We start from the raw sequence: 14,264 nt of genomic DNA, 5'->3' as shown, positions 1-14,264 counted from the left end.
ACAGATAGTTTTGTTTTTAATAAAAGAATTAAATTATATAATTTTTGAGCTTAAATCTTTTGTATTTCATAAGATAATAAATAATTCTGGTGAGTTTGAAGGGAAATTATTTTATTTATTTTTAGATATATTGTTAAAGAAGATGACATTTTGCTATATTTCGAAAGAACACCCTTTTTTTGGCTGTCCTGATTTGACCTCTTTTTACTTGCTTATTAGTGCTGGTTCTTTTTGCAAGCTGAGCATCATCATACGTTAGTGTTTTAATATTGTTCGAGCTACGAGACGTCGATTTTTCAAATTATCATTTAGATTCAAATTTTGAAGTTGGTAAATTTTTGACAAGGTAATCAACGCTTTATAACGATAATTTTTTTTTTCAAATGTTAAGTTTTCAATTTTTTGCTACACAGCAAAAGCCACTTAGTTTTAAATTTAGAACTTATTATTGATTTTAAACATGAATAATAAATCAGGTAACAATAAGCAATATGTTTACAAGAAATACTGTTCAAGACAGTCTCAAAACACAATGAACACGTAGTAAGCCAAATGGCCTCAAAATGCACCAAAAACAGTAACCCGGAAGTATAGGCCGTAAACAGCAAGGCGCCCCTTAGTGTAAAGAGCACCATTCATAATCAATATTAACCAATGCTCACAAAATAGATATGAAAAAAAAAATTTCTAAAATCATTGTTTTCAGAAATTGTTTTTTTTCTTCTTTCATAAAATATGAGTTTCATGACAACAAGGGGCAGAGAGGGCGAATCTTTTTTGATTAGGGTGCTAGTTAAACCGTGATTTAATATTATTTCTGGTTCTTTCGCAAATTTTTAGAAACTTTTCAGTTTAATTTAAAACTAAAGCAGAACAGAATCCTTTGTGTTAAGTAATACAACGAGTTAGATATTTTAAATTTTTTATAGACCTCTTCTACAATATGTACTTCCATAGTGGTGGAGGGGGTATCATACTCAGCTTTATATCCTGGAAAATATCAAAAAGCATTGAAAAACGTATTTGTTTCTGAATCCGCCTATGATTGCAAATGCTGGCCGTAAAAAAGTTTTTTTTTTTTTTAAATACTGTCAAAGAATGTTGTAATTCAACTGAAACTGTCGACTGAAATATTAGTTACGTGCCACCTGGTGACATGTATGTTTGACCTCTTTGCAATAGAGTCTTTTTCTCCTTTTTTTTCATAAAATATAGTTTTTCGAAGCTCTATCGCCAAGTAAAATAAAAATGCCTCAGTTTATGTACCTTACGCTTGGTATAAAGCTATAATTTTGAAGTATATATGCCATCTTGTTTGAAGAATAATCAGGGTTTTGGAATGAACAAATAACTAAAATATTTAAAAGTTAATAAACTTTTTAAAAAATCGCCGATTCAGAGACATTTCCCCTCCTTGACTTACAGAATAATAAACAATGTCTTATCCTCATTTTTGTGGAATTTTTTAGAAACCCAGAAAATATATCATCCTCTAAATATTGAAAAATTAGTCCATAAACGCTTTTCCTTATCACAAAATTGCAGTTTATCTCCGTATTGTCATTTTGCACCATTTTCAAAGCAAACATAGAGAGTGCTGGCCATAAATAGACTAAACTTAACCTAACAGTCATGAATAACTGTTGAAAACTCGTAGCAGTTATGAAAATAACATATTGTTCACAAAAAAGAATAGCCTTCGAAAAACAGCCTTAATGCCAGTTTTGACGTCACGGTTCTGACCCCATTTCGTATTGCGACATGTAGTATTTTTATCATCGTTATTTTTATTTACACTCACAACAGCATAAGTTTATTTCTTTTCACTCAGTTCAGAAGATGTATATCTGGACCAAGTATCTTTATTTTCCCTAATTCAGTACTTTAATGTCTATCAAATTCTATTTATTTTAAGCAATACAAATTGCCAGCTAAATACATGAATTATTGCTATCATAATTTAATTTAATTAAAATCGTAGTATTACAAATATTGAAGAATTCTTTTTAAAGTTTTATAACTCTTCGTGCGTTTATATATTCAAAATTAATAAATTATATTGATAAAATGCTAATAAAACCAGTAATAATTTTGATAAAAATGAAGTTTTCTTTTAATTTTTATTAAAATATATTGATAATTAATAATTATTATGAGACAACATTGATAATTTAAATGTACAAGTAATTCCATAGTTGTAAGTTTCTTACAAATATTTGTATTTTTTCACTGACTTTATCATACATATTCTACTATTTTTGAATCGCTAAGCAAACATTGTTTCATTCGTATATATTCAATTAAACTTTAATTGCACTCTATGAAATTAAAATTACTATAAAATAAAGGCTAAAACATTTCAATTTCTGATAATAAAAATAAAAGGCAGCTTAAATGCATCAAGTTCTGTTTTAAGGTATAAATGTCTGCATGGAAGTAAATTGCTAACAAAATTTCTAAGGTTTTAAATTCTCTTTATTTAAAACTATTCTAAGAAAGGTCATTCAATCTAGTTTAAAATTGTTTCAGTTGAAATAATAATAGTATAAATAAGTTTTTCCAAAAGAAAAAGTAAATATAATAAACGCTAATTATATACATAAGCATTAAATAGAATTTCATCTTTATCTATTTGAATAGTTTAAACAAAACTCAGACTCTTATAAAAATGCAATTTAGAGGAAGAAAATTCATTGCATGGAGTCATGAAAACTCAAACAAGCGGAATAATAGAATATAACTAAGTAAGCATCATAACAGTTTCTCTCATAAGCAGAATTGTTATTTAGTGCTTCACTCATGGCACTGATTACGCCTCATAAAACAAAGAAAACTTTGGCCCACGCCAAAATAAGCTTCATTAATTTTCCTTTATTACTCTCATTAGTTCTTCGTCTCTCTGCAAATGGTTGATTCTTCTCTAGGGACACTACAAAGAGGAATGAACTTTATCAATCTGCCCGGTTTACTCTTCTTTGTTATAATACAGAGGAAAAAGCTCAGTTTTAAATGTCAATTTATTGTGTAGGTGGAAAAAAACAACAGAATGAAACAAACGATAATGAATATCACGTTACGCGATAAAAAATTACATAAGATTTTTATTTTTATTTGGCGCTTATAATTCTATTATCATAGCTGTAAAAGCCAACGTAACTAAAACGAGTAAAACAAAAATGAATAATTAATCTAAGTTTCTTTATATATATATTTTTTTTTCGAGCCGTGGTGAGCATTTGCCTGCCAATGAAATTAACCGGGTTCGAATCCCAGCAACGGCTGGTCGATACGAGTTCCACAGCCGGCTTGCACCGATCACAGTACTGACGTAAAATATCCAGTAGTAGACGTATCATGGATTAGAGTCCCTTTGCCGTCAGACTAACCGTGGGTGTTTTTCGTAGTTTTCCACTCCATGAAACGCAAATGCGGATTAGTTCCATCAAAAAGTTCTCAACGAACAAAGGCAAATTTCTCCCAATACTTGATCCTGGAGTTGTCTAGTCCATTGGATTTTGTTCAAAATTACAAGGCTACGGAGTTGAACGTTAGTTGTTGTAAACCCTAAATTGGGTCTGCAGTTCAACGACATCAGTAATAAAGGAAAATTAATTTTTTTTTTGAAAATAGTAGGTAAATTTAAAAATCAGTGGTTGCATAGGTAATGGCAATCAACCTTTTGTAGATGGCTGGTGTAACAGTTGTACTTAAATCTTGACTTTTTTAAAAAAAATAAATATTTGATAGGTTAAGAAACATGTTATGATGAGAAACATATTATGTTGAAGACATAACAAATATTTAATCACAAGGAATTAATATTTGTCTTTCATACATCGAATATTTTTATAACAAAAAAAAAGGTTATAACTGCTGTACTAGCAGTTTCCGGAGGTTTAAAGTCAAGATAATTAATGCAAGAAAAAAAAATAGTAAATTTAATAAATAAATGAATCATTTAAAGTTTCTTTCTTTCTTTCTTTTTTTTAAATTTTTTTTTTGAAAATAAGGCAATTTAAATGGTAGTTAACGTCAGCTGATAGTATTTAAGGGATATAAGATTTCCATTTTTTATCTGTCTACTCGCCACCCTATTAAGATGAAATCGGTCGAATAATTCCCGACTAATCAAATTTCAAATTTACAACTTTTTAAATAAAAATAACTCAGAAACTGCTAGATAGATTTTGTTCAAAGTTTGTATTGTGTCATTTAAAATTATCTATTTTAAAATGATGTAAATATGTGTTTACCATACAATTCAAGATGTTTTCGATAATTATTAAAGAAGTTAATGAATAAGAAATAATAATTAAAAATTATATTTTACATGGAATTAATTTTACATAAACTAATTTCATGCAAAAATTTTTCGATTTCCATAAAAAAGTTTCGAGTCGTAGTGAAATACATAACAAGTGAAATTAACTTTAAAGGGTCCAAACTTTCATCTGCTCTCCGGCCTGAAATATTAGGGACACACTGCGGCTAGTCCCCTTATCAGACCTAAAAAAGGTATGTTTATTCAAAAAACGCGTGTTTAGGTGCATGATTTCGAAAAGCTTCGAAACTTAAAATATTGTTTAAACAAATCAAATTGCTTATTTAAATTTAGTCTTGAGCCAATAGGATTATTTATTCCAAGAGCATGAAAATTCTTTCATTAGAATAAAAATTATTAAAAGTGCTCCCTTTTCTTTGTCCAAAGTACATCCAATAACAAACAGTAGATTACGACGTACTTTTCAATTTGAACTTGTTAACTGAAATTGTATCTTAAATAAACATCGTGTCCTTTTATATACAACCCACTAAAATATACTAAAATATAAAAAATAAATATAGTAAGAGATGTTTTAGGGACATGTGCTTAGTTTTCTATAGTTTCATTAAATAAAAATTCAAGTCTTGTTGTTGGCTTTAACTACCTTATTTACTTGGCGTCACTCTATTTTAAAATATACTCCGTCACTAGAACGACTATATTAAGACACTGGATACTTTATCTGAATCATACATGAATCAACTTGGCTGATACCAAAGGCAGTGTGCAGTATGGCTTTTTTTGGTTCCTTGTGCCCAAACTAATTAATCACCCCATAAAGAGCAACTTAAGATACAGTTTCTTACAGTTCATTTTGTCTTTAACATGCATGGTTAAGTGAACTTTAACGCATGTAAACATAGAGTGTAACCTTAGATAAAAATTTTGAAACGTACATTAATCTTAAAAGTAAATGCTCTTGAATTGGGAGATGATGAAAATTGAAAAAGTCACTAAAGTAACTCTAATTGACGGTATCAGATAAAGAAGATCCGATTGATGTTATTAGCGATGCTGTTGATGCGTCATGTTTTATTTTTCAGTCACAAAAATAAACTTTTTTCTGATTAAAGAGAGAGTGTCTTGTTTGCGGATTATGAAATTAGTTGTAACTTTGTTAAAAAAATGATCTTCCTAATACTTTAGCCAATAGAGCGACTGGTAGCTTATATGCCTTTAAGACTGCTCTGTAATCACATGAAATGATGCTTTTTTGCTAATGATATGTTATTTTCATAACTTATGTGAATTTGCAATAGTTACTCATGACTGTTGGGTAAAGTTTTCCTTACCAAGAGCTGTTAATGCTTATTATAAAAATGGCACAAAACTTCAATATGGAGAAACACTACAGTTTTGGGAAAATTGAAAACGTTTATTGTCAAATTTTTGATATTTAAGAACTTACTCCAATGCTGCATTATCTAGGATCCAAAAGGAAATTGAAAACATTTGAATAGGACATTGATTTTGATAATTTTTCAATAAAAGTATTATAACTTTTAAAAATATTTTAGTTATTTGTCAGTTTTAAAGCCCAGATAATTCTTTGCAGAAAAGAGCGTATATAGTTTAAAATTATAGCTTTTCTTCACGACTACAGCACTTAAATTGAGGCTTTTTTTAAAACATTTCCTTGGTAAAAGAGCCTTGAAAAACCATGTTATTGTTATTTTTACTTTAGTACTTTTTCAGTATTTATTGAATATTTTTTTCCTTTTCTAGAAAAAAATTATAACACCAAATTTCTATTTCCATCTATTTATTTCAATTTGAAATATTATTTCTCAAATAATTCTTCAAATTTCTTCATTTAGCAAAACTAAAGCCAAGAGAAATAATATATAAATAATTTTCTTTTATTACCAGTAGTAAATCTTTCTCGGTTTGGTATTTACTGAATACAGTTTCTGCTAAGTTTTCAGATTGTTCCTCTCCATATTTTCTAAATATATAATAAGATAAGAGAACATCATCGTAGGAAAAGATATCAAAACAAAATCAGAATACGAATAAACAGATCAGAGTAAAAAATAGAAATGCATTTACATTACCTTACTAAATCATTCCACTTATTGATAATATACGAAGACACTAAAGGGAAACCTTTACTATTTCCTGCAATTGACTTAATCATGGGGACTTGCCAAGAAAGTCTGAAATATCTTCTGTCCATGCAGTCTGTTAAAAGCCTGTTTCGTGGAAAACATATATGCTTCATGATAAGAAAAATATTTATCTCGTAAGACTTTCATAACATTATAACTATTTATTTATATTACATAATCAAGGTATTAGATAAAGGGGATAAAGTTAAAGCACATAGCTAGTTTTGAAAAGTTAAATAAATGTATAAAAATAAATAAAAAATAAATAAATTATCAAGTATTTGAGTTAAAAATCTCCTTGGACGGGAAATTCTTTTTTTATAAATCAGCATACTGAATGGTACTGACATTTCTGGTAAAAAAACAAACATAATTTTGGTTACTAAAACTAAAATATACGGTATATAAACCATTCATTTGATAATTTTTCCGTAAATATGGTAACGGTTTACCAGGAGTTTGGATTTTTAATTATTACCACATATTCAGTAAAAAAATACTACACTGAGAAATAAATAAAAAATAAAATATAACCTAAAAAATATAACCGAATAAATTAATTTTATGTAGGCATCATCATAAAATTACCAAATTTCATCACATTTACGAAATTTTATCGTATATTATAAAACCATATTTTATTTTTAATTTTTACAAGATCAATACTAAAGCACTTAGATAAAATTATAGAGCTTTTTGGTGCTCCCATAAAGCCAGAAACACAGCGCTTTCTTTTAGGCACTGCATTTTTAAGTGCTTTGTAAATAAATTACTTATAATTACTTTGTATTTGCATCTTAATTTGAGAAGCATAGAGCATTTTCGGACCTTTTTTTGAAACACATATTTGTAGTTTAGTCTTCAATACACGTCAGCCGGAATAATAGAATATAAATAAAACAATAATAATCATAATAACTGAATATAAGCTCATTAAAATTATAATATAAAAACGAATAACATACAAAAAAAACCCACTTAACTTTGTCATGTCATTTGAGAAATTATATTCTTCATGCATTGATTTAAAATAAATGAAACGTTGAGGTCAAAATGATTTTCTATTTGCTTACTTCAGAAGGAAATAATACCCAAATGGTCAAAATGACTTTCTGTCTGTTTACTTCAGACTGAAATAATGCATACGACCAGCTTTAAATTTGGCTATTTTCTTTCAGTTTGGTATTCAAATAAATACGTTTTCAGTGGGTTAAACTTTTAACTCAATTAACAGCTAATTGTAAAATGATAAAATAAATTACTTCCTAATCAAAATTCCTTTTTTTAAGAGAATTTTCAAAATAGCGCTTTTATTACTTATAGAATTTATATCATCTTCAGATATATAATTTATGTAATCTTTAAATACTTGGACAAATTTTATCATTTTGTTTTAGATCTTAATTTATTTAAAATAAGGTTTGCGTGTACTAAGGCACACTTGTAAGTATACTGAAAGAGCAACGTCCTAATAATGGACACAAATATTTTTTTTCTCTCTATTCCAGCTCAATTCATAGAAATATATATATATATATATATATATATATATATATATATATATATATATATATATATATATATATATATATATATATATATATATATATATATATATATATATATATATATATATATATATATATATATTAGTAGCTTACCTTTTAAGTACTGAAGAATTTCCAACATGAGATAAGGCATCTCGATATTGTTCTTTCAGCAATGGATTTGATTCATTTAAATATTTATTCCACATGTGATTGAAGGAAACTTCATCATTAAGCTTGCTCAAACCACATTTATACACCAATTCTGCAAACTCCGGATTAGGCCTGTAAAAGGAAAATTCTGATTCTAGAAAAAGTGTTCAAGCGTTTTTTAACTGTGAATTTTTTTTTTAAATAGCCGTAGTTCCAAAGTAATATTTCAAAAGAATAAAAAGTTACTTAAATTGCTTTTATGGAAAAGGCATAAAGAAATAAACTTTCATACATTTCACCAATCATCCATTTCTTGTAAGCATCAGCTGCTGTTTCCATGCAAACTCGGCCGTTGTTACCACATATTGCTTTAATCAATTCTCTTCTTAGGTTTCTAATAAGGAAAAAGAAACGCACATTTAATATAAATGCCTTATAATACTGAATTGCAAATTTTTAATAAAATTATTGGGAACGCAAACTAGTTCGGTCCGTTTTTTTGTGGTCAATGCATTTATTTCCGAACAAAAGGAATGAGCAGATTAATCAAAATATTGTCTATCGCTGGCTACTGCGTTTTCCCCCCTCTCAGGCAATTTTCGAATTCCATCTCGAAAAAATGTCTCGTCTTTTGAGTTGATCCAAGATAGGAGCCGATTTCTGCGAAAGAAGTGAACTGGTGACCTGCAAAATCATGCTGCATCCGTCGGAACAACCAGTAATCAGAAGGAGCAATGGCCAGTGAATACAGCGGGTGCGGTAAAATATCCCACTTGAGCGTTTCCAAATAATTTTTTAGGACTTTTGAGTCATCAGGCAGACCGTTATTATGCAGAAGAACAACTTCGTCAAGTTTTTGCTCGCATTCCGCCCTTTTTTCTTGCAATGCACGGCTCAAATGAATCAACCTATACCGATTGCCCGTAATGGAATCTCCAGGTTGTAGCAGCTCATAGTATACAAAACTATTCACCATTTATCATTCCCCATTTACCATTCTTCATTCACCATTCACCCTTCTTGAAACGTCGAAACCATTCCTTACATGATTTATCTGTTGGAGCATTGTCAGCATAAACTTCTACAAGCATTTGATGCGCTTCAGCTGCCCTTTTCTTCCAATTAAGGCAGAAACATAAAACTTCCCGCAAATGGTGCTTCATTACCACAAAATTTGACATATACATATTCAACGAAGTGAAAAACAGGGTTTTTGTGTGAAACTCAAAACGATATAAACTGAATATTATTAACAGATGTTTAACCTCTCTGAAATCCCCGAAACCAGCTGTCGCTATATAACATTCATAACAGCAGAACCATTTTTTAAAAACGGACCGAACTAATTTGTACACCCAATAGTATTCAATGTATTGAGAGCGAGAAATTTAAATCATGATTAGTAGTTGAATATTTGAAATATTAATGAGAATATTAAATGATAATTTACATAAAATTACCAATATATTTAAATGACCCGTGAGGGCTCAGGAGATAGAGTTATCGCTTTTCAATAAGATGAACCGAGTTCGAATCCCAGGGATAGCTGGTAGATACGAATGCCTTACGTCAACACTGTGGTCGGCTTGCACCGTCCACAGTGTTGACGAAAAATATCATCAGTGGGAGACGTATCATGGGTTAGAGTCCCCTTGCAGTCAGGTTAACCACGGGAGTTTTTCGTAGTTTCCTTCTTTCCATGAAACGCAAATGGGGTTAGTTTCATCAAAAAGTCCTCTACGAAGGCAATTTTCTTCCAATATTTGATCCAGGAGTTCCCTTGTCTTCTGTATTGGGTTTAAAATTACAAGGTTGGGAATTGAGCATTAGTAGTCATAACCCCAAAATAGGATCGGCTGTTCAACGGTTTTAAAATTAATGCGATTAACGTGATATTTAGTATGAATAAACGTAAGAGGGAAATTTTTTGCATTAACAATTAGTATACAGAAAAAAAACATCATTCATCCTACAAATAATAGGGGTCATATTTCAGCTATTTTGAAATACTAATGTAAGAAAAAACTTATTTCTTGGTAGTTGTAATACAAATATTTTTTTTACAGTATAAAATGTATAAATGAGGACTTTTGGGTCAAGTTAATGATGAGCCATATTTTCAAATAGTTCTAGAAAGCATTATTGATGAAAAATACCACAATACCAATGTCGGCAATCAGTTATTTTTGTGTATTGTCCTGCCACCTAATTAAAATACCGAAACAGTTTTAAAGCACTTATTTCAAAACAACACTAGAAAAAGTTTAGTGCAAAAATGACTCTTTAAGTAAAGAAGAATGCATACCGCTCCATTGCCTGAATTCTTTCAATTATCAAAACTGGTAAAATTATATCTATTCATTCTAATTGTCCTTTTGTATTACGGGAAATTTTCTAATTGGATTGAATTTTACATTTAAGGTTATCAAGAATTTATTTAAGAAAACAAACAAAAAACAAACTAAAATGGGCATTTTTAGACTTTTCCGTGATTTTAATCAAGGCAGCATACTAATTTGTTCTTCTTATTAGATTTGTACACACATGCATTGACAGTTTTATCAATTTTTACTTAAAATGTAATATTTTGATAAGAAGAAATTACTTATCAACATATTCCTAAATATTTAACGTTTCTTCTTTCTTTGAGATCGAATTCATTTGTATATGGGAGTTTAATTTCAGATAATAATTTAAGTTTCATGTATTGTGCACATTTTTACTCACTTTCTCTGTCTGATCAATACTTCATATGGGGAGTTGCATTCTAAATGTGCTGTATAATGTTGAACAAAAAAGTTTGACAGATTTCACAAGCTGCGATCCATTAGAAAAAATTAAAACAAGGTTTTTGTTAAATTCTGGAATATTCCTAAGTTTATTATTTTTTAAAAGTTATGTGAAGTTTCATTATTTAAAAAAGTTTCACTAAAAAATCATTTTTTGAAGAAATTTCTATTCCTTTAAATGCTGTTTTATCAATTTATCTTATGATTTTTATGTATTACTTCATTTTAATGACAGCCATTATCTGTAGTTTCAAAAATTTCTTTTTTTTAGAATTTTCCCGGTGAGGAATCTGAACTCCTAAATAAAATTCATGTGATTATTTGCTTAAATCAAGAAAAATCAATTGGCAATACTACTGCTTTTCTGAAATAATAATGTTGCTTGAATTGTTGCCTCATAATGTTGCTTGAAAATATTGTAATTTTACAAAATCTTTTCATGCAATTGAAATGTTAAAAAAGAAATAGATATTTTTTGATTGGTATTTAAGACAATTAAAATTAAAAAAAAGCAACAACAACCTACTTTTCAAGAAAGTTGCCTTCGTTGTTCCATCGGTATTTGCTGTATAGTTGCTTGGCTAGTTTTCTAGTATAGATCTACAAAAAATGCCCTTTTAAAACAAGTTTTCTTTTTATTTTGCCGGAAAAGAAATAATTAAATTCAATGTACTCAATTATATATTAAACTTAGTTAAATATAATTAATCGAATACAGCAAAATAATTAGGAAAAAAAGCACGGAAAAACTTTTATAGGTAAAATTGCTATAGAATAACATCTAATTTTCCATTGAAATATAGTATTATTAAGGCAAGAAAAAGTACATTTGTATTATTACTTTTTTAATGAAAACTTTGTTTTTATTTTAAATTTCATTTATTTATGATTACTTGAAGTTCCAGATACTTGCTAAATGGATAACTAATGAAAGTGTTAAAACTATTTTTTAAGCATATGAAACTATGTTAGTTAATGTAACACGCGAAAACACTTTGAAATAAACAAAATAAATGAATAAAAATTACATTAAAAACAGATGATATAGTGTGACAATAACATTAATTTTAGCATAACTTATATTTTTGTAATTGTTTATTATTTAACTGATCTTAGGGACTATATAAGTTAATAAGTTTTTTTCCTATGCATCCTCTCAATTTATGTGAAAAATTCAACAATTTAGTTAATTAACATTTAAATTTCGTAAGGACTTAAAAGATTTTTCAGTGAGTCAGAACTGCATTTGCCATTTCAAATAAAATTCGCATGTTTTTTGTTGAATTGTATCACTTGAAATTTGATAATCATGCATTCGTCATGACATACTCATACAATAAGGCAAAATATGTTATATAAAAAGAAAAATGACGCGGATAAACATAAACATATGATTGATGGTATACAATTGATGTCATAAAATTTTTTAGTAATCAGTTATTGTACGTGAATTTTTGTTTGAATCAAAATAATATTTTTTTACAGGAACAGTAAACTCTTGAAAAATAATAAACGTAAGTAAATTACTTACTTTTAAAGCTGTCGTACCATTTTTGTCATCAGATAAATATCCTTTAATTGTACTCATAAATTCGTGGTATACTGACCATACACTGTGATAATCTTCTTTTTTCAAGTATCGAGATAAATTTAAAGGAATACTATAGTTTATTTTTCCATGGGAAGCTAGGGTGAAAGCATCAAACAACAAATTCAATCTATCAGTTTTGTTAAAGACCTATAAATAATAATGACGAAATTCAACATTCTGTTTCTTAAATAATGTTTCGCTAAAATAAGGAAGGAGGATTTTTGTAAGAATAATGTTAGTCAAAATATAGTTTATTCACTATATTGTTATATTAAAATAAAGAAGGAAGATTATTATGAATTTATGAAGAAGTAGCATTGCAATGATGAAGTTATATTTTATGAAACAAGGATTTTCTAATTACACATCGATAGGATCATAAATTGTCTTCTTTTCATTGAATGTAACGTAATTAAAATAACATTATATTATATCTTATTTTTGAAGAAAAAAGTTCAGCTGACAAACTCTAAGCATTCTGGGGAGCTAGGACAATAAGATGAAAGTATGGACAAGAGTACCAGAATGTGTTAAAATTTACCGGATTTATTGCAATGATGAAGTTATATTTTATGAAACAAGGATTTTCTAATTATACATCGATAGGATCATAAATTGTCTTCTCTTCATTGAATGTAACGTAATTAAAATAACATTATATTATATCTTATTTTTAAAGAAAAAGTTCAGCTGACAAACTCTAAGCATTCTGGGGAGCAAGAACAATAAGATGAAAGTATGGACAAGAGTACCAGAATGTGCTAAAATTTACCGGATTTATTGCAATGATGAAGTTATATTTTATGAAACAAGGATTTTCTAATTATACATCGATAGGATCATAAATTGTCTTCTTTTCATTGAATGTAACGTAATTAAAATAACATTATATTATATCTTATTTTTAAAGAAAAAAGTTCAGCTGACAAACTCTAAGCATTCTGGGGAGCTAGGACAATAAGATGAAAGTATGGACAAGAGTACCAGATTGTGTTAAAATTTACCGGATTTATTTTTTTATGGGGACACCAAACATCACGATATTTTTACCGAAGCTCTCCGTTAATCACTTTTGGTAAAATTAACAATAAAATAAGTGTTTATTACCACGCTGTTTGGTTGAGATTCATGTTAAATAAAAAAAAACAATTTATTTTCCAAAAATAAATCGACTTAAATAAATGAATTTGTTCAATATTTTTCTTTCAGCACTTGCAAGCACTACTCTTTAATGAAAATTTCGAATTCGAGTCCACTTTTCTATGAATATTTCCTTCGAAATTTTGGCAAAAAATATAAATCCTTACGTGGTCAAGCATTTCTATGACATTTTTCTAAATTTTGAAAACTTTTATCACTATGAATATTTCTTTTTAAAGTTAAAGGCTTAATATTACAGATTTATATTTTCTTATGTGCCGAGTTTTGTGCGAGCTAGACTGTCGTCCAGACGTGGAGTATACGGTTAAGGGTTTTGCAAACCTAAGGTACGTGTCCACGTCTGGAAGAAAAGAAAAAAAAAAGATTTATATTTTAGGCAGATTTCACAACGTAGGATAAAATACTCACCGTTAAATTTCTTGCCAAAATGCGGATAAACTGCTTCCAATCCCTTTCCAAATACTTAACTAAATAATATCCTGAATATTGACTGTTAAATTTTATCCATTTTGTTTGGTTGCAAGGAAAAGCTAAAACACATATATTTGAAAAAATTAATTATATTTTTTTCCATTTTAAATATCATTTTAT

The 14,264-nt window shown here is 28.4% G+C and overlaps 1 protein-coding gene across 2 annotated transcripts in view; it reads right to left on the bottom strand.

The window, feature by feature from the left end:
• The window catches only part of LOC107444067 (glutamyl aminopeptidase), a 34,736-nt gene that overhangs the window by 1,073 nt on the left and 19,399 nt on the right, over positions 1-14,264 (bottom strand). For both annotated transcript variants that reach the window (XM_087165682.1, XM_087165681.1), the window contains 7 exons: positions 14,082-14,203; positions 12,453-12,659; positions 11,448-11,521; positions 8,425-8,526; positions 8,094-8,264; positions 6,379-6,516; positions 6,191-6,269 (listed from right to left, as the gene is read on the bottom strand). In XM_087165682.1, the coding sequence (XP_087021808.1) occupies positions 6,191-6,269; positions 6,379-6,516; positions 8,094-8,264; positions 8,425-8,526; positions 11,448-11,521; positions 12,453-12,659; positions 14,082-14,203 (893 nt within the window). The remainder of the gene's footprint in view (positions 1-6,190; positions 6,270-6,378; positions 6,517-8,093; positions 8,265-8,424; positions 8,527-11,447; positions 11,522-12,452; positions 12,660-14,081; positions 14,204-14,264) is intronic.

This window comes from Parasteatoda tepidariorum, chromosome 6, assembly GCF_982258835.1.
Source record: "Parasteatoda tepidariorum strain Cologne lab strain chromosome 6, Ptep-v5.0, whole genome shotgun sequence".
In the NCBI taxonomy this organism is placed as follows: Eukaryota; Metazoa; Arthropoda; class Arachnida; order Araneae; family Theridiidae; genus Parasteatoda; species Parasteatoda tepidariorum.
This window is presented reverse-complemented; position numbering and strand designations above follow the sequence as displayed.